General features: G+C 42.6%; 2 protein-coding genes across 2 annotated transcripts in view; both read right to left on the bottom strand.

Annotated features, from left to right (window-relative positions):
- Window positions 1–18411, bottom strand: part of LOC309794222 (C-C motif chemokine 13-like) — a gene marked incomplete at both ends in the record, with an annotated part of 75912 nt that extends 57501 nt beyond the window's left edge. Inside the window, one exon of the mRNA XM_082605428.1 lies at window positions 18306–18411. Coding sequence (XP_082461554.1) covers window positions 18306–18411 — 106 coding nt within the window. The remainder of the gene's footprint in view (window positions 1–18305) is intronic.
- LOC309793031 (eotaxin-like) lies at window positions 3651–5785 on the bottom strand. The gene is made up of 3 exons (XM_082603164.1): window positions 5599–5785; window positions 4291–4402; window positions 3651–3891 (listed from the first exon to the last, which is right to left on the bottom strand). The coding sequence occupies exons 1-3, from the start codon at window positions 5672–5674 to the stop codon at window positions 3786–3788; spliced, it is 294 nt and encodes a 97-aa protein (XP_082459290.1). The 5' UTR covers window positions 5675–5785; the 3' UTR covers window positions 3651–3785.
- Window positions 18412–20949: the final 2538 nt, after the last annotated feature.

Raw genomic sequence — 20949 nt, 5'->3', positions numbered from 1 at the left:
GCTATAATGTCTTATGCTAAAGCCTATCAACAGGTTAAAGAAGATTTCCTGTATTCCAATTCAAAAGATTGTGTTGGTCACGGTCTGGAGCCTGGTGACTGGATATTCTGGAAACGTCATCAGAGGAAAACAGCCATCGGACTCCGTTCGAAAGGACCTCACTAAGTGTTCCTGACCACTAACACGGCTGTGAAACTAGAGGACATTGAGCCTTGGGTAAGCACATCACAGCTAAGGAAGCCTCCACCTGACATCTGGTCCTATACAGATGCTGGAGACCCCTGAACCAAACTATAAGAGAGAAACAGCTGACTTCAAAGTAGACTGTTTCCACCCAAGACGCCGGATCAAGACTTCATACTTTAACTGAACATGAATTTTTTTTTCTTCTCTTTCTTTCTTTTACTCTGGCATTGGCTTGGAAAGATAACACTCTCATCTGTGTCTCCCAGGCCATTGCTAAGGGGAGTAACCTTTCAGAATGCTCAATTTGTCTTCAAAGTTTCTAATCTATCCATGATGCTAGAGACCCTCTGTGACCAATTTCTCTTCTATTTCCAATGTCACTGCAAACTACGATTAACCCCCATTTAGAACTCTCTTACTAAGTTCAACTCTTATCACCAGAATACCCTGTGCCTTGTTTTTTCCCTTTGTCAAATCATAACTGTATGTACTCAGTTAGACACAAATACCTACAAAAACCTACATTTGCAACCCCACGTTCCCATGATTATCTAAATCAGATTGGCCCCCAATCACTAAGAGATCAAACCAGCAGTGCACATCTTTACAAAGCATTTAGGATGACTCTTTATTTCAGACTAAGAGATTCTCTTCCCATATGTGCTGAAGACCTGACTGACCCCTGGCGTGGATGGGTAAAGGCAGCAAACCCTGTGAATGAGTCCATTAACAGTGCCCAGAATGGTCTGTGCCTCAACATGCTTTGTCTCTCTCTGTGGTTGTTTTCATTCTCCCTGGGCCTATGGATGCCTAGATGCCTAGGGCACAGCCAGGCAATGCCTCTTAGGTTATCTAACTGTGCCTCTAACTTTCCACAAATGAGTTAAGTCATCTCATTGATTGACTTCCCTGGATTTACACCATTGAGTTGGAAAGGAATTATCAGAAGTTGTTCATGGCTCAAGATTAGCTTCCTTTGGCAGGGCCATACTTCCCTGGTTATGAGTAAATACAAATGACAATATGATCAGGAACCCCTCCTTAACTCCTGAAGACATTGCAGATTCCATTGCTAAAACAATAGCTACCCAATAAAGATCCTTAAACTCTCTGGTCAAGCTTCCTCTTAATAATAGGATAGCCCTTGATTATCTTCTAGCTGGACAAAGAGAGGTCTGTGCTGTGGTCAACACCACTTGCTGCACCTGGATAACTCTTCTGGGGAAGCTGAGACTCAGTAACGTAAGACCACTGAGTAAGCCACTTGGCTTAAGAAGGTGACTCCTTCAATGGTTCTTTCTTTGACTTATTTGATTTTGATTGGTGTGGGTCTTAGAGACCATGGCTCGAAGTGCACTCCAAACATTAGGGATTATCTGGCTTATAATAATCATAGTAATCTCCCTGGTGTGTTGTATTCTCTCTAAGACTGGAATGTCCGAAGATGAACAAAGAGAATAGCCAACTTAAAACTCGTGAACCTGAAACCATGACCTATGGTCATCACAGAGATGAAGGAAAAAATGGTCCTGACCTGTGAATACCACACAGAGGATGGACAAAAGCTGTGAGAATTACAGAGCAGTAGCTAAGAGTGGTGCTAATGCCTTAAATTTTGATCTCATGTCTCAGTTATTCGGATCAAAAGTGGGGGGGGGATAGTTTTAAAAAGGAGACAGAAAAATAAAAAATAAAAAAGAATAAATAAAACACAATAAAAAGCAGACAGCACGCCCCAAATAGAGTCACTTGTGCTAAACCCCACATCAGCAAACCGAGACGTATCACCTGAACTAACTTCAGTTCAACCCCCCAGGATTGTGACCTCTAACCAGTCAACCTGGAAATATCCGATCAGCACTAGTGAGCTGACCCAACTGCCAGGCCCTTCCGTTCTCCTTAGGAAGGTGACCTTGCCTGAAACAATGCATTCTTTGCGAATCATTTCCTTTTTCCATCCCCTTTCTGCCTTTAAAAACCATTCCTTTCTACGGCTTGGGGAAGCTCCTTTTTATTGCTAGATGGGCTGCTGCCTGATTCCTGAATTGTTGAATAAAACCAATTTGACCTTTAAACTTATTCAGTAGAATTTTTGTCGTTTAACAACCTCATGCCTATACATTGCCAGAGTGTACCGGCTCTTCCCCCTTACCCCTCCCACTCCAGCCCATTGGGGTGTTTACTGAAGAAGCCCCACTGATCGTGGCACTCCCCTTCCCCACTAGATCAAAACTTTCAATGTCTATTAGCACTAGGGTGACCAGATGCTCTGATTTGCCAGGGTCGGTGTTAATTTTTATCTGTTGTCCCAGCATAATTATTAATGGTTCCTCCTTTTATTCTCAAATGTGCCCCAATTTGGGTGATAAAAATGACATGCTCATCTTACTTATGACTATCTGAATGGAGCATAAACACCCCACCTTCACAGACTGGCCTCAACCTTCCTTCTCAAATTTCCCCACCACTTCACACAGACCCCAATCTAACATCTTCCCAGTGGGCCTCCACCCAACTTGATAAACACATTATAATCCCCCCCACTTCTAGGCATTCGCTCAAACGATACCTGTCTCCTTTCTGCCTGGCCTGAAAGAGCTTTCAAAGAGCCCCTGCACTTGTCCATCCATGAAGACCTGGTTTAAGTTCCAGGATGAAGCCTCCTTAAGTGCTGATAAAGTCTTAGTCTGAATAAACCTCTTGTCAAGGGTTATCTAGGCTTCCTCTGACTTCCCAATGTCTCTTTTCTGTTTATCCTGGGTTGGAGGATGATCAGAGGAGTCATGTCAGGCACAGGGAGAATATCACAGGCTGTTGCAACGGGTCATGGGAGAGATCTGGGGCAAGCACGGGGCTGGCCAGGCAAGGAATGGTGGTGAGAGTCCTGCTGAAAAAGAGACTGAAGTACCTGTGGTCTGGGAAACCTCTCTTGGGGACTGGAATTAGAGGGATGGAAAGGTTTTGTCTGGTCTTGTCAGTTTTACCCTGAATCTCATTGAAGACCAGCAGAACCAAAAGGCCATTTCTCAGGAACACAGTTCCCGCCCCCATAACCACACCTCTCATCCCTACTTCCGTCTAATCATACCTCTCACCCCTACTTCCGTCTTTCTCCCTCCCAGCTCAATGTGGATTCCCCACAAAATATACGACTGCTGATTGTAATAAGATATATTTTTTCTGAATTCCTAAAATAACATGTATTTCCATTTAACATTATGAGCCACACCTTTGGTTCACAAGAGCAATATCTTCTTAAAAATATAAAACATTTTTGTATCAATGATGCTTGCCAGGACCCTTACAAGATTCCAGGGAGTTAAAGAGGAGAGAGACAGCATTAGTCATCCGTTGCAGGGTATTGAATTGGGGCTCACAGAGGGGGAGGGACCCAACCAAAGCTTTACATTTTAAAAGTAACAAAAATTCATGGCAGAGAATTTTTTAAAAAGTCAATAACTTATATGCAATATTTTTAAAAAATTATTAAATAAAAGCCATTCCTTTTGGAATGAGGTTATCTCAGAATACATCTTAGGAAGACCGGGAGAATGAATCAAACATTTTGAGGCATTGGTTTGGTTTTAAAAGGTGAATATTTATGGCTTTAAAGTTTGGGATTTTTGGTCCAGGTACTTCATGGCATCCTGGACCCATTTCTCCTGGGGATCAGCACAGATCTTCTTGTCCTGCTTGGTGCTGAAGCTGTGGGAGAGAGGGAAAGAACTTATTAAGGATCCTCTTTGCAACTTGTGCCAATTTAATCCTAAACCTTCCAGAGCCATCTGCCATGGGATGAAGGGGTTGCCATGGGAGCAGAGGAAGGAGATAGAGGAAGGGTGGGATGCTGAGGGTCAGTGGCTGCTCTTGATGGCTCAGTAAAGAGCCATTCTTGCTCTTGACTCGAAGGAACTGGTAAGACCTGAACAAACTTCCAGGCAGGGAGCTAGAGGGAAAATTTCCTGTTGTGAAAACTCATGGATTGGATTATAGAGATGGAACTCTCTAAGTGTAAGGCTCCAGTTAACTCTAATGCAGTTTCAAGAGCTCTATCCCTCAGAAATGAAATTTTGGGCTGGGAGAGGGTAGGTTTTGTCTACTTACATCGCAGCTTGCTGGGGACATTTGTTGTTGGTGATTCTTCTGTAGCTCTGCAGTCGCTGAATGGAGATCTTCCTTCTGGCCACATTAAAGCAGCAGACGGTTGGGACAGAAGCTGAATTGGGGAGAAATGAATAGAAAGACTAAGCACTAATGATATGTAGATAATTTTTAAGCATGATTTTGTAAGGAAAGAAATTTCAGGAAGGCAAGGAAATGTAAGAGATGGAGGCAGAATCCATCTGCTCTGAGGTCCTGTACCTCTGCCTTTGATTTGGTGTCCCCAGCTGTACAGTAGGGACCCATCGCTACAGGCAAGGATATGGAAAAAGCTTGGTCAATGCAACAAGCTCCAACTTTGTCATTATGAAGAGCTATGCCACTAAGTGATGGTCATAATACTGTTCATCAAATACTCTCCATTCTCTGCTTTCTGGATGCATGGTAGACTTGCAAGCCTTGGTCACTTTTGGTTGATTGGAACCATTAACTGGTTTTGAGCAATAAGTGAGAAGACAAAGTGACAAGTATCATTTCTAAGGTAGCTTTTGTAATTGTCAGTGCAAGACCCTTGAGAGCTTTCTTTTCCTTCATTACAGTAAGCAGCAATGTTCCCAATCCATCAATGGCCCCATCAATCCAGAATCCTGAGTATATGAAGTCAAAGCTCTAGCCAATACATTATAGATATTTAGTATGAGTAAGAAATTAACCTTTGTTGTTTTAAGCCCTTGATAATTTAGAATTGTTTGTTACCACAGCATGCATTGTCTTATTCAGACTGATACATGCAGTAAATCTAAGTCATCAGAGGATGAAAACATGAGTTATGATACAAACATATAGATACAATCACAACACGTCACCTTGAGAGATTCCCCTGGGACCTCATTCCCTTCCTCTAACCACTGTTTCTGAAAACTGTCTTGGGGTCCAGTAAAAGTTTGGGGTGTACAGTCAAAGCATTTTTTTTCTCTCCACCACTGACAAAAATGCCCCCTGTGCCTGCAATAAGAGAGGGTCTTTCTTTTGTGTGTCCCCATCCCCAAACATACGAAGGCAGCCGGATTATGGATGGACACAACATCACTCTCAATACTCATGTCAGGAAAGAATGTGGGGACTGACCTCAGTAGCCTGGGTTTCTAGTTCTGGCTATTTCTCTGATTGTGATGTCGGGGCTCTTCTTGTCTACTCGTGGGACCCGTTTTCCCGTCTTTAAAATGAGGGGGTCTGCAGCAAGTCTCTGCAGATTCTTGCTGATCTGACAGTTCTGGTGGTGATCAGCTTTGGCATAGAGAAGGGACTTACCTGGCTGAGCCAGCACCTGGGTGCTGAAGAAGGCTGCTGTGAGCAGCAGACACAGAAGTGCTGCAGAGACCTTCATGTTGAACGGGGAGGTTACCAGCTTCAGCCTGAGAGCTGTTGGTTTCTGGGTTTGTCTCAGCCCCTCTGCAGCTTTGGTTGCTCTGAATGTCTTTTAAAGACAGCACAGGGTGTGGGAACTTCCAAGGAAACCTTTGCTTAACCAGGGTCATGAACAAATCATGACAAAGGCGAGTCCTGACTTGCTGTTCGAGATCCCAGCAAGTTAATAGGACATAAGAGGCAAACGCATTTTTCATTCATGCATGTTTTTGGAATGACTGAGCACAAATGGTAACCTAGAGGTTACCAAGCTCTGCTTGCAACCTAGAGGTTGCAAGCTCTGCTTTCTCTGAAATGAACCATCTGCAGTGGGGGAAGAGTCAGGGAGACCAAGGGCGTGAAGAGATGAGGAGATTCAAGTACCTTCCCTGGTCCCTGTGTTCACATGGTGGTCTTTAGGATTTTAGAGGCCAGAAAGGGGCCCTAAAACTTTTACTAGGCTCCCATCCAAATACAGAGAGAGCTCAGCAGCTCTGAACACTGCTTGGTCTCTGGGAACCCAGGAATTGTAGCACATGAGAAACTCACCCCATAATTCAATCTAGTGGTCACAGAATCTTAGTGCCCTGGAATTTTAGTGTTATAGTACATCAGAACTGAATATTTCTTATTTATCTTGACTTCCTGTGCATTCTTTACTCAGTTTTATTAAGGAAATTTGACAAATAAAGATTGCATATATTGAAGGTGTACAGTATGATGGTTTGATATTCACATGCATTATGAAATGATTATTGCAATTAATTTAACTCACACATCCATCACCTCCATCACCACACATAGTTAACTTTTTGGGGGGTGTGCATGGTGAGAACACTTTAGATCTACTCTCTTAGCAAATTTCAAGTATATAATATAGTATTATTAACTAGAGTCACCTTGTCGTACATTAGACCCCCAGAACTCATTCATCTTATAACTGAATGTTTGTACACTTTGACAAACATCTCCCCAGAAATACAAATCAAAACCATAATGAGGTAAAACTCCACACCTCTTAGGATGGCTTTTATAAAAAAGACAAGGCACAGTAAGTGTTGGCGAGGATGTGGAGAAAAGGGAACCCCTGTACGCTATTGGTGGGAGTGGAAATTGATGCATCCCCTATGGAAAACAGTATGGAGGTTCCTGGGCATTTCTAAACTATTTGCTCAGCTGCTAAAGCCTTTTCCAAATGGAATCAAATAGCCAAAGCTTGTTCATCAAATACACTGTAGTGGATTGGGTCTGTTTGAAGCATAATAGTTGGCCCACATGCCCTCACACCCCAAGGATTCAAGGAACACATTTGGAAAACCAGCAATCTAGTTCAATCTCACTCCCTGAACACACATTGCAGACAAGGTGCCCAATGGCTAAAAATATCAAAGAGAAAGAGGCAAAAACCCACATGTATCCTCTTTGTGCACAACACTAGGCCCCCTAGTAGGAGATGGTGCAAGGGGAGGTCATTATTAATGGGGTCTTTTAATGAGGTCCTTAAATAAAGTCTTTAATGGGGTCACTGCGGTGAATACAGAATTGAATACTGGTATGGAGGCACTGCAAGGCCCTTTCTGGGCTTTTCCTTTACACTCCCATATCAAATTGGTACAGGTGGCACAGAGAGATGTGTTGAGAAGGACTCTGAGGCCTTGCCTTGCATTAGTAGATGACAGTGATGTGGCTGACTGGTCATGCCCATCATGGACACAAGATTAAGAGAGTCCACTTACTGGCCTACATGCTCTCTCAGCTCCCATCTAGAGTAACTGGTCTACAAGTACCTAAAAAGGAACCAAGTAGAGACCAGGAAATCTGGATTTTCCTTGCTCTTTCCTGCTCCGCTCCAGATGAAGTGGTCTAGTGTGGTCTCTGGAATCAGGATCCTGAGTTTCAGTGATGGCTCTGCCACTAATTAGCTTGGATACCATGGACAACTTACCAGCCACTCTCTGCTAGGTTAAGATGGGACTAATAATCATGCCTACCTTAGAGAATTGTTGGGTGAAATAAATGAGTTAATATATATATAAAGTGCTCAGTGGAGTGATCACTCTTACTCTGTAATTGGAAATTCCTATATATTAGTGTTTAGAAATGGGGCAGATTTTGTGGGCCAGGGGATGCTAGAAAAGGACCTTGGGTCTGGCCAGATGGTTTCGTCAACATCTGCTCCCCAATTTTCCCAACTGCTCCCAAATAAAGGCATGTTATGCAAGGGACATTCTCCAAGAATGCCTGAGTTACACTAGTGGAGGAGCCAAGCTCTTCAAAGCTGTGTCAATATAACAAGTTTGGAACATTCAAACATGTTTGGCTGACAAGGTTGAGTGATTATGTCCTCTTAGGAGGAATAATTTCATAACTCTCCTGGGATTTTAGAGGGCCCTGTTAGCAAGGAACTTTACATTCTTGTGTTTCCCTTCAAAGCTCTATATTTCATCTAGATCAGAGAAACCTCAGTAGGTAGAAATAAACTAAATCTTTAAACATTTAAGTTCAGTAGCTGTTTTGTCCAGTTGCCTGGCTGTCTCTTACAAGTGGGGACAGCTTCACTGGCTGTTGTGTCTCTCTTCCTTAGAAGTTCGTCACTCAGTGGTGACGTGAGTTGGACCCATTACTTGCCTCTGGCCTGGAGCCTGATAAATGTGGGGCTTTGGTCAGGAATGACTCTGAGTGATGGGCAGAATGTGTGTCTCCCCACTGTGAAATCTGACCTTCCTGAGTGTTTTCCAAAGAATGACTGATGATCAGTGGACAAGGATCCCAGAAAACTGGACTCCTTGTTTGTTTTGCTCCAGATTTCCTCTAATAATGCAAAGTTATACACAGAATTGAAAGAGACATTAATATTCATTTATTCCAATCCTTTCTTAAAAAAAAAAAAAGAATAGAGACCTTAAGCTTGGGGACCACTAACAAAATCCCTAAGGCAACGTAGTGTGTTTTATTTTTTTATTTTTATTATTTTTTTAACATCTTTATTGGAGTATAATTGCTTTACAATGGAGTGTTAGTTTCTGCTTTATAACAAAGTGAATCAGTTATACATATACAAATATCCCCATATCTCCTCCCTCTTGCTTCTCCCTCCCATCCTCCCTATCCCACCCCTCTAGGTGGTCACAAAGCACTGAGCTGATCTCCCTGTGCTGTGTGGCTGCTTCCCACTAGCTATCTATTATACATTTGGTAGTATATATAAATTCATGCCTCTCACTACATTCCAGCTTACCCTTCCCCCTCCCCGTGTCCTCAAGTCCATTCTCTACATCTGCATCTTTATTCCTTTCCTGCCCCTAGGTTCCTCAGAAACATTTCTATTTTTTTTTTTTTTTTTTTAGAATCCATATACATGTGTTAGCATACGGTATTTGTTTTTCTCTTTCTGACTTACTTCACTCTGTATGACAGACTCTAGGTCCATTCCCCTCACTACAAAGAACTCAATTTCCTTTCAGTTTCTGGACACGCAGGCTCAGCGGCCATGGCTCACGGGCTTAGCCACTCCACGGCATGTGGGATCCTCCCGGCCCGGGGCACAAACCCGTGTCCCCTGCATCGGCAGGTGGACTCTCAACCACTGCGCCACCAGGGAAGCCCGCGGTCCTCAATTCTTTTCATGCTTTTTTCTTTATTCTGTTCTGCAGTAGTTACTATTTTATCTTCCAGGTCACTTATCCGTTCTTCTGCCTCAGTTACTCTGCCATTGATTCCTTTTAGAGAAGTTTTAATTTCATTTATTGTGTTGTTTATCATTGTTTGTTTGCTCTTTAGTTCTTCTAGGTCCTTGTTAAATGTTTCTTGTATTTTCTCCATTCTATTTCCAAGATTTTGGATCATGTTTACTATCATTCCTCTGAATTCTTTTTCAGGTAGACTGCTTATTTCCTATTCATTTATTTGGTCTGGTGGGTTTTTACCTTGCTCCTTCATCTGCTTTGTGTTTCTCTGTCTTCTCATTTTGTTTAACTTACTGTGTTTGTGGTCTCCTTTTTGCAGGGTGCAGGTTCATAGTTCCCCTTGTTTTTGGTGTCTGCTCCCAGTGGGTAATGGTGGTTCAGTGGGTTGTGTAGGCTTCCTGGTGGAAGGGACTGGTGCCTGTGTTCTGGTGGATGAGGCTGGAACTTGTCTTTCTGGTGGGCAGGACCACATCCAGTATTGTGTTTTAGGGTGTTGTGACCTTATTATGATTTTAGGAAGCCTCTCTGATAATGGGTGGGGTTGTGTTCCTGTCTTGCTAGTTGTTTACCATGGGGTGTCTAGCACTGTGGCTTGCTGGTTGTTGAGTGGAGCTGAGTCTTAGCATTGAGATGGAGATCTCTGGGAGAGCTTTTGGCATTTGATATTACATGGAGCTGGGAGGTCTCTGGTGGACCAATGTCCTGAACTTGGCTCTCCCACTTCAGAGGCACAGGTGTGACACCTGGCTGGAGCACCAAGACCCTGTCAGCCACACGGCTCAGAATAAAAGGGAGAAAATGGAAAGAAAGAAAGAAAGAAAATAGAATAAAATAAAGTTATTAAAATAAAAAATAAAAAATAATTATTAAAAATAAAAGAATTAAAAAATAATAAAAAAAGAAAGAGAGAGTAACCAAACCAAAAAGATGAATCCACCAATGATAACAAGCGCTAAAAACTATACTAAACAAACAAACAAACAAAAAAACGGACAGGGAGAACCCTAGAACAAATGGTAAAAGCAAAGTTATACAGACAAAAATCACACAAAGAATCATACTCGTACACAATCACAAAAAGAGAAAAAGGAAAAAATATATATATATATAGTTGCTCCCAAAGTCCACTGCCTCAATTTTGGGGTGATTCGTTGTCTATTCGGGTATTCCACAGATGCAGGGTACGTCAAGTTGATTGTGGAGATTTAATCCACTGCTCCTGAGGCTGCTGGGAGATATTTCCCTTTCTCTTCTTTGTTCGCACAGCTCCCGGGTTTCAGCTTTGGATTTGGCCCCGCCTCTGCATGTAGGTCGCCTGAGGACATCTGTTCCCCACCCAGACAGGACGGGGTTAAAGGAGCAGCTGATTAGGGGGCTCTGGCTCACTCAGGCCGGGGAGAGGGAGGGGCACGGAGTGCGGGGCGAGCCTGTGGCGGCAGAGGTCGGCGTGATGTTGCACCAGCCTGAGGCGCACTGTGCGTTCTCCCGGGGAAGTCGTCCCTGGATCACGGGACCCTGGCAGTGGCGGGCTGCACAGGCTCCCGGGAGGGGAGGTGTGGATAGTGACCTGTGCTCGCACACAGGCTTCTTGGTGGCTGCAGTAGCAGCCTTAGCGTCCCATGCCCTTCTCTGGGGTCCGCGCTGATAGCCACGGCTCGTGCCCATCTCTGGAGCTCATTTAGGCGGTGCTCTGAATCCCCTCTCTTCGCGCACCCCGAAACAATGATCTGTTGCCTCTTTGGCAGGTGGAGACTTTTCCCCGGACTCCCTCCCGGCTAGCTGTGGTGCACTAATCCCTTCAGGCTGTGTTCACGCCGCCAGCCCCAGTCCTCTCCCTGGGATCAAACCGAAGCCCAAGCCTCAGCTCCCAGCCCCCGCCTGCCCCGGGGGTGAGCAGACAAGCCTCTCGGGCTGGTGAGTGCTGGTCGGCACCGATCCTCTGTGCGAGAATCTCTCCGCTTTGCCCTCCACACCCCTGTTGCTGCGCTTTCCTCCGTTTCTCTGAAGCTCTCCCTCCTCCCATCCCCCCGTCTCCACCAGTGAAGGGGCTTCCTAGTGTGTGGAAACTTTTCCTCCTTCACAGCTCCCTCTTAGAGTGCAGGTCCTGTCCCTATTCTTTTGTCTCTGTTCTTCTTCTTCTTCTTCTTTTTTTTTTTTTTTTTTGCCTTATCCAGTTATGTGGGGAGTTTCTTGTCTTTTGGGAAGTCTGAGGTCTTCTGCCAGCGTTCAGTAGGTGTTCTGTAGGAGGTGTTCCACATGTAGATGTATTTCTGATGTATTTGTTGGGAGGAAGGTGATCGTCACATCTTACTCTTCTGGCATCTTGAAGGTCTATTCTCACGTGGTGTGTTTTAGGGTAAGCTGATTCGAGAACATCCGTCTTGTGAAAATTTTAGCACAATGAAGTCCTTGGACCTGGTTTTCCCTCATGCAAAATAGGGTCTGTTACCTCTCTTTCTCAAGGGTCACTGAGACCAAGTCTGCAGTTTCTTGTTACTTTTGGAGGAAAATTACCTTCCAATATATGTTAGTATAAAAGTTCTAACATGTCTATGGGCTTCCTGGGTGGCGCAGTGGTTAAGAATCCACCTGCCAATGCAGGGGACACGGGTTTGAGCCCTGGTCTGGGAAGATCCCACATGCCGTGGAGCAACTGGGCCCGTGCCACAACTACTGAAGCCCTTGCACCTAGAGCCCATGCTCTGCAACAAGAGAAGCCACTGCTATGAGAAACCCGCGCACCGCAGCAAAGAGTATCCCCTGCTCAACGCAACTAAAGAAAGCCCACATGCAGCAACAAAGACCCAACACAGTCAAAGATAAATTAATTAATTAATTAAAAAAATTCTAACATGTCTAGCAAATAGCAAGTTCTCAATAACAATGCTAACTTCAGTAATCTACGCAAGCTACCATATTATTTCACTTCACATGGGTTGACTCATTGAATCCTCCCACGAAACCTACGAAGTAGGTAGTCTAATTAAGTCCATTTTAAAGATGAGAAAACAGAGGCTTAGGGAATTTAAGTGACTTCCTCTCCTGTGAAATCATTTATAGGAGTGAAGCCTGCTTCTCAAAGTTGCTCTGAAAAAAACCCTTATATTTAAAAGACCTTATTTTTTATTTGCATTTCTCTAACAATTAGTGATGTTGAGCATATTTTCATGTGCTTTTTAACCATCTGTATATCTTCTTTGGAGAAATGTCTATTTAGATTTTCCACACATTTTTTGATTGGGTTTTTTGTTTTTTTGATATTGAACTGCATGAGCTGTTTGTATATTTTGGAGATTAATCCTTTGTCGGTTGCTTCATTTGCAAATATTTTCTTGCATTCTGAGGGCTGTCTTTTCATGTTGTTTATGGTTTCCTTTGCTGTGAAAAAGCTTTTACGTTTCATTAGGTTCCATTTGTTTATTTTCATTACTCTAGGAGGTGGATTGAAAAAGATCTTGCTGTGATCTATGTCAACGAGTGTTCTGCCTATATTTTCATCTAAGAGTTTTATGGTATCTAGCCTTACACTTAGGTCTTTTTAATCCATTTGGAGTTTATTTTTTGTGTATGGTGTTAAGGTGTGTTCTAATTTCATTCTTTTACATGTAGCTGTCCAGTTTTCCCCAAACCATTTATTGAAGAGACTCTCTTTTCTCCATTGTATATTCTTGCCTCTTTGTCATAGATTAGGTAACCATAAGTGTGTGAGTTTATCTCTGGGCTTTCTATTCTGTTTCACTGATCTATATTTCTGTTTTTGTGCCAGTACCATACTGTTTTGATGACTGTGGCTTTGTAGTATAGTCTGAAGCCCAGGAGCCTAATTCCTCCAGCTCTGTTTTTCTTTCTCAAGATTGTTTGACTATTCATGATCTTTTGTGTTTCCATACAAACTGTAAAATTTTTTGTCCTAATTCTGTGAAAAATGTTATTGGTAATTTGATAAGGATTGCATTGAATCTGTAGATTGCTGCGAGTAGTATAGTCATTTTCACAATGTTGATTCTTCCAATCCAAGAACATGGTGTATCTCTCCATCTGTTTGTGTCATCTTTTATTTCTTTCATCAATATCTTATAGTTTTCTGGGTATAGGTGTTTTTCCTCCTTAGATAGGTTTATTCCTAGGTATTTTATTCTTTTTGATGTGATAGTAAATGGGACTGTTTCCTTAATGAGGTATCACCTCACACTGGTCAGAATGACCATCATCAAAAAAATCTACAAACAGGGCTTCCCTGGTGGCGCAGTGGTTGAGAGTCCGCCTGCTGATTCAGGGGACACGGGTTCGTGCCCCGGTCCAGGAAGATCCCACATGCCGCAGAGCAGCTGGGCCCGTGAGCCATGGCCGCTGAGCCTGCGCGTCCGGAGCCTGTGCTCCCCACAACAGGAGAGACCACAACAGTGAGAGGCCCACATACCGCAAAAAAAAAAAACAAAAAACAAAAAACAAAAAACAAATGCTGGAAAGGGGGTGGAGAAAAGGGAACACTCCTACACTGTTGGTGGGAATATAAACTGGTACAGTCACTATGGAGAACAGTCTGGAGATTCCTTAAAAACTAAAAATAGAGCCACCATATGATCTAGCAATCCCACTTCTGGGCATATATCCAGAGAAAACTGTAATTTGAAAGGATACATGCACCCCAATGTTCACTGCAGCACTATTTACAATAGCCAGGACATGGAAGCAACCTAAATGCCCATCAACAGAGGAATGGATAAAGAAATTGTGGTGCATATATACAATGGAATATTACTCAGCCATAAAAAGGACAAAATAATGCCATTTGCAGCAACATGGATGGACCTAGAGATTGTCATACTGAGTGAAGTAAGTCAGACAGAGAAAGGCAAATATCATATGATATCACTTATATGTGGAATCTTAAAAAAAGTCTGTAAATGAACTTATCTACAAAACAGAAATAGAGTTACAGATGTAGAAAATAAACTTATGGCTACCAGGGGTGTAAGAGAGGGAGGGATAAATTGGAAGATTGGGATTGACACATACACACTACTATATATAAAATAGATAACTGATAAGGACCTACTGTATAGCACAGGGAGGCAAGTCTACTCAATACTCTGTAATGGCCTGTATGGGGAAAGAAACTAAAAAAGAGTGGATATATGTATATGTATAACAGATTCGTTTTGATGTACACCTGAAACTAACACAGCATTGTAAATCAACTATACCCCACTAAAAATTATAAAAATAAATAAATAAATAGATAAATAAAAGACCTTATATTTAAAAGACTCTTATTGTTTGTTATATTATCTCATGTAGTCCTTTTGGAGCAATCAACTTCAATCTTTCATACAAAGGGTAAAACTGAGGCACAGAATGCTGGAAGTATTTTCCTGAGCCATTGGTCACAGTAAAGCTAGCCTATGCTTCAACAGTAACAATCATGAAAATCTCAGCAGCTTATTGCAACATTTATTTTCTGTTTATGTCACAGCCTGATATTGGTCAGGTTGCCTTGTCAAGAGTGCTCTCTTCTGAGGAGTGGCCAAGATCCAGTTTGTTTGTAAATTACAGCCACCATCTGGAACATGTGGCCTCCAAGTTCACTGAGGCAGGGAGAGAGAGAGTGGATAGATTGTGAAGGATGTTTTAAAGAACCAGGCATGGAAGCAGTTTATATCACATCTGTCTACATCCTGTTGACCTTCATGCATCACATGACTCTAGTCTAAGTACAAAGGAGGCTGAGAAATGAAGAGGAACACATGAATTTTGATTAGGGCTAATAGTTTCTATCATAGTCTGTCCTTTGCTCACTTCCTTCTCAACATAGGTTAACACAATTAACCTATCCCCGAGAGAGACAACCCAAGGTCCTATGTAGTCATTGCATCAACCTATATGTCCAGGATCTCTGGATGGCAGGTGGTCCTCTCTGTCAGGTGAAGATATGGATATATTTTGTCCACTGACTTGTGAACTAAAAAGACAAACTGTTTGCCCCTAATGTAATATATCAAGTTTGCAGAGGACAGGCTACTTGCCATCAACACCCTCACTCATGGAGGGGAAGATGGTAGACCCCAGTGGACAGTACTCTGTAGCAATCCTGCAGTCCTTCAGGAAGAGGTTGGAAAAGTCCCTCACCCTTGATGAGGCTTGATTCTGCAATCTGGGGAGTCTCTTTTGTCTTTCTGACCCTGGCTCCTGATTGCCTTTGTGAGGACCTCCTTTCACATTATTCCCCTTGGCCACCTTTGAAGTGGGTGTGGAAGAGAGACATGACCTTCTATGGGGGCTCTGCAGCCTTTGAAGACTGCTTGCTGCACTGTAGTATTTGGAGTTTGTTTTCATCTTGAACTGTCAATGGTTTCTCTCTTTGTTTTTTTTTCCAGTCCAAGCTCATTCATTCACTGTTTTAATGGCAATATAGTATAATTCTCTTGATAACTTAGTAGGCTGATACCTTTCCACTCAGTCAATTTCATATGCCAACAACCACAGCCCGGGTTTATTTCTGGATAAACTTCTCAAATGGTTTCTGCTTTTTCTTCTCCCTCTCTTTCTCTTTCTCTCCCTCTTCTTAATGGGGCTTGAAATGGCAAGGCAACAACTTCAATCTGATTTTGCCCTAAGTCACTTCATCCAACTAAGAGCTCCTTTTCTGAATTTTATTACTAAAATCCTTTTACTTTTTCCCCTTAAATTCCTTCTTTTAAGGTTTGGAACCCAGAAACAGATGGCTTTCCCAACAATCTCAGGTCCTGGATCTGGAGACTTTATTCTATTTCATTTCTACTTTAAAACCTGCCCATTCTAGGGCTTCCCTGGTGGCGCAGTGGTTGAGAGTCCGCCTGCTGATGCAGGGGACACGAGTTCGTGCCCCGGTCCGGGAAGATCCCACATGCCGCGGAACGGCTGGATCCGTAAGCAATGGCCGCTGAGCCTGCGCGTCTGGAGCCTGTGCTCCGCAACGGGAGAGGCCACAGCAGTGAGAGGCCCGCGTACCACAAAAAACAAAACAAAACAAACCTGTTCATTCTTTTCTGAGCTCATCTCTTTCTTGCAATACTTTAACAAATGAAGACAAAAACAACCAATATATAACTCATGTATATTTTTCATACTCTCTCCTTGGAGCTACAGTTTCAGCAGACAGGACCTCACAGCTTTGACCCTTTGTAACATGAACCTCCATCTCTTCAACCTGAGACATTAGCTTCCTTGCTGCTGCTGAATGTCTAATCAATACCACACATTTTAGGTTTTTAATGGCAAATCAGTGAGATAGAGGGGAGAGGAGCATCCTGTCATTTTTAGGGTACAGATGTGATGTGATGTGTCCAAGGGTCTGCATTTAAATCCCACATTTATTAAATTAATTAACTGAATTAATTCCATGTCACATTAAATTAGAATATTACTTTTAAAAATATAAAATACTATGGAAGAAAAACTATGATTCAAATTATTATGCGAAGCTCACATTCTTTAGAATTATAATAAAATTATCTCAGAATGCATCTTGGGAAGGATAGGGAATATAAATTAATTGTTTCTCAGGTGCCAGCTTGGCTTCAGTGCACCCATGAGTGTCAAAGCTTTGGTGTTTGAGTTTTCTTGTCCTGACATCCTGGACCCATTTCTGCTTGGGGTTAGCACAGACCTCCTTGGCCAGTTTGGGCTTGAAGCTGTGGAGGAGAGACGGCACAGTTAGACGGGGAGCCTTGAGTATTCAGGCATGGGAGTGTAACCTACTGTATAGGAAACATGCCTGGCCCGATAGTCTGGATGATGGAGCTTCCCCAGGGATGGAGGAGGAAGAAGGGGACTTAGGAGAAGCAGCTGCCTTTGCTGGTCCAGGGGAAGCCATCCTGGCTCCTGGATGAAGGAACTGTAGAGCTGAATCAATGACTGGACAGGACCTGGGAGGGAGAAGTCCCTTTATTTTCTTGAATTCAGTTTTCCCAATGGAAAATTTCTAGAATTGGATTAGAGATGGTTTAAAGCATCTCCAACTCAGTCTGATAATAACCCTATTCACTGCCCCGGGGGAAGAACTCAGGACCGAGGGTTGAACGTGGGTGGTCGTGGTCCACTCACATCACAGCTTCCTGGAGACACTGGCTGCTGATAATTCTTCTGTAGCTCTCCAGCTTCTGGATGGCGATCTACTTATTGGTGAGTCTATAGTAGCAGGTGGTTGAATGATTAATTCTTTCTGAGGGAAACAACAAAAGAAAGGCTACTTAGACTGTGTTCCAGGGCTTTCTGTTTATAAAGTAGAGAACCATAGAAGGAGGAGTCAGAGCAAAGGGAAACTGCCCATCCTAAACCCAGTGATCTGCCCTTTGAAGTGTTCCTTAAACTCTCCGTCTCACTTGCATGTGCTGTGAAGTGGGAGGGCACCATCACCAAATGAGAGGAGAAGAACTGACGGCAACTCTGGGCTGACATACTTGGAGGGGCGAATAGAATATTACAATTCCTTGGGGCAAGAGGACCTCAGGTATGGGTCCTCTATTAGGCTCCAGCCAATCTATGCCCAGTCATGAGTTTTCCTGATACCCACTGCCTCTGCAGAGTTACGTCACTGGAGTCCAGATTCTGGGTCTCCTTTGTCCTCCACCGTATCTGGACATCTTTGCTGTCCTGATCCCCAAACACTGCTGAAAGGAGCCAGGGTAGTAACTGCACTGGGATCATGTTTCCAGAGCTGGAGTTCTGGAAGGAGCTGAATTTGGGGTCCACAGCTGGAATTCCCATCCCGGCTTTGCCCAGGAGCAGCCATGCAGTCAAGCTTATTCCTTATCCTTCTTAGACTTTTCCGATCTTGTAAAAACAGTTGTTAAAGTGAGAGTGTGGGTACCCTTCTGCTCTGAAGGCCCATCATGACCTAGAGATGGGGTGATGTGCTTCAAAGGGAAGAAGAGGGGGGCTTACATGGCTGAGTGAGCACCTGGGTGCTGAAGGCGGCTGTTGTGAGCAGTAGACACAGAAGGACTACAGAGACCTCTATGTTGGAGGGTGAGGACGTGAGCTTCACCATGGCAGTTGCTGGTTTCTGAGCTGATCTCAGCTTCTCTTCCCCTCTGGTGGCTCTGCCTACTTTTTATAGAGAGCACACAGGAATAGGGAGAAAGTCAGTGGGTGAGAGGCCCTTATTATTCTAGATGAATCACAGCATGGAGTAATAAATCAGCCGAGCCATCACCCTGCCCTGAGGAAGCTGTTAGGAGATGAAAGAGAAAAGTGTGAGTTGATGCTGGCCTGTTTTCCCTCTAAGATAAGGAGTGGTAGGGGAGGTAGGGGCTATACCCAGTCAGACCACAGGATGTGACCTCTGGCTGTTATGAAGGGTCCTGCTTTTTGAAATAAAACACTTTCTGTAGAACAAGGAAGGAGGTAGGGATACCAAGGCCAAGGAGATGAAAGGAATTTCCCCATTTTCCTTTTAGGCTCCCAGGTGCAAGGCTAGGGAACATAGACCATGTATCTTAATGTAAGGAGTGTAAAAGAATTTGCAGACACGTTTTAAAACCACCGTTTTAGCTTTCAACCTTACACTGTTGGGTGTGATGTTAGCTGTGGGCTTGTCAGCTATGGCTTCTATTATGTTGAGGTATGTTCCTTTTATACCCCTATTGTTGAAAGTTTTTATCATGAAAGGATGTTGTATTTCATCAAATGCTTTTTCTGCATCTGTTGAGAAAATTGTGGTTTTTATCTTTCATTCTATTAATGTGGTGTATCACATTTATTGATTTGTGTATGTTGAACCATAGTTATGTCTCAGGGATAAATCCTCTTGGTCATGGTATAGGATCCTCTTAATGTGCTCTTGAATTCAGCTTGGGATATTTTGAGGATTTTTGCATTTATATTCATCAGGAACATGGGCTGTAGGTTTCTTTTCTTGTAGTGTCTAGCTTTGATATCAGGTAATGCTGGCCTCGTAAAATTAGTTTGAGAGTGTTTCCCCTTCAAATTTTTGGAAGACTTTGTGGAAAATTGGCATTAATTCTTCTTTAAATGTTTGGTAGAATTCATCAGGGAAACCTTTTAGTCCTGGGCTTTTCTCTGTTAGAAGATTTTCGATTGCCTATTCAATCGCCTTACTTATTATTGGTCTGTTCAGATTTTCTATTTCTTCATAATTTGGTTTTGTTAGATTGTAAGTTTCTAGGAATTTATCCATTACTTCTAGGTTATCTAATTTGTTGGTGTAAATTGTTCATGTAGTCCCTTATGATTCTTTGTATTTCTGTGGTATTGGTTGTAATGTCTTCTTTTTAATTTCTGATTTTATATGTATTTGAGTCTTCTATTTATTTGAACCTTCTTTCTTCTTTTTCTTAGTTTTCTCAGTGTAACTAACTGTCAACTTTTGTTTATCTTTTCAAAAAAAATACAGCTCTTAGTTTTGTTGATCTTTTCTGTTGTTTTTCTGGACTCAGTTTAATTTATTTCTGTTCTGATCTTTGTTATTTCCTTTCTTCTGCTAGCTTTATTTATTTAATTTTTAAATTTATTTATTTATTTTTGGCTGTGTTGGGTCTTCGTTGCTGTGCAAGGGCTTTCTCTAGTCGTGGCAAGCAGGGGCCACTCTTCATCGTGGCGCGCCGGCCTCTCACTGTCGCGGCCTCTCATTGCGGAGCACAGGCTCCAGACGCACAGGCTCAGTAGTTGTGGCTCACGGGCCCAGTTGCTCCGCGGCATGTGGGATCCTCCCAGACCAGGGCTCGAACCCGTGTCCCCTGCATTAGCAGGCGGATTCTCAACCACTGCGCCACCAGGGAAGCCCCTTCTGCTAGCTTTGAGCTGAGTTTGTTCCTCTGTTTTCTAGTCTCTTAAGATGTACAGTTAGGTTGTTTATTTGAGATCTTTTTTTTTCTTGATGAAGGCATTTATCACTATAAACTTCCCTCTTAGAATGTTTTTGCTGCATCCTATAAGTTCTGGTATGTTGCTTTTCCATTTCCACTTGTTTCAAGATTTTTTTTTTTTGATCTCCCTTTTGATTCTTCATTGACCCATTGTTCAGGAGTGTGTTGTTTCATTTTCATATTTGTGAATTTTCCAGTTTTTCTCCTGTTATTGATTTTTGGTTTCATACCATTGTGTTCAGAAAAAATACTTGGCATAATTTCAATCTTTTTAAATTTGCTAAGACTTATTATCTATAATATGATCTATCCTGGAGAATGTTTTTTGTGTGATTGAGAAGAATGTGTATTCTGCTGCTGTTAGATGAAATGTTTTGTATATGTCCGTCAGGTGCATTTGGTCTAAAGTATAGTTCAAGTCTAATATTTTTTTATTGATTTTCTGTCTGGATGATCTAGCCATTATTGAAAATGAGGTATTTAAGTCCCCTTCTGATATTGTTGTCTATTTCTCCCTTTAGATCTGTTAGTATTTGCTTAATATATTTAGTTGCTTCAATATTGGGTGCATATGTACTTATGATTGTTATATTCTCTTGATGAACTGACACCTTTATCCTTGTATAATGACCTTCTTTGTTTCTTCTTACAGTTTTTGGCTTAAAGTCTATTCTGTCTGATATAAGTATAGCTACTTCTGC

This window comes from Mesoplodon mirus, assembly GCF_964341445.2.
Source record: "Mesoplodon mirus genome assembly, chromosome: 18".
Classification (NCBI taxonomy): Eukaryota; Metazoa; Chordata; class Mammalia; order Artiodactyla; family Ziphiidae; genus Mesoplodon; species Mesoplodon mirus.
Note: the sequence above shows the minus strand (reverse complement) of the source record. Positions and strands in the feature narration are given on the sequence as shown.

Bases quoted from the DNA above. Each gene is read 5' to 3' on its own strand.
- LOC309793031 (XM_082603164.1), bottom strand. From the start codon at position 5,674: ATGAAGGTCTCTGCAGCACTTCTGTGTCTGCTGCTCACAGCAGCCTTC. The intron at 4,403-5,598 runs GTAAGTCCCTTC...TCCCCAATTCAG, and splicing joins CCAGGTGCTGGCTCAGCCAG to CTTCTGTCCCAACCGTCTGC. The intron at 3,892-4,290 runs GTAAGTAGACAA...TCTCTCCCACAG, and splicing joins TGTCCCCAGCAAGCTGCGAT to CTTCAGCACCAAGCAGGACA.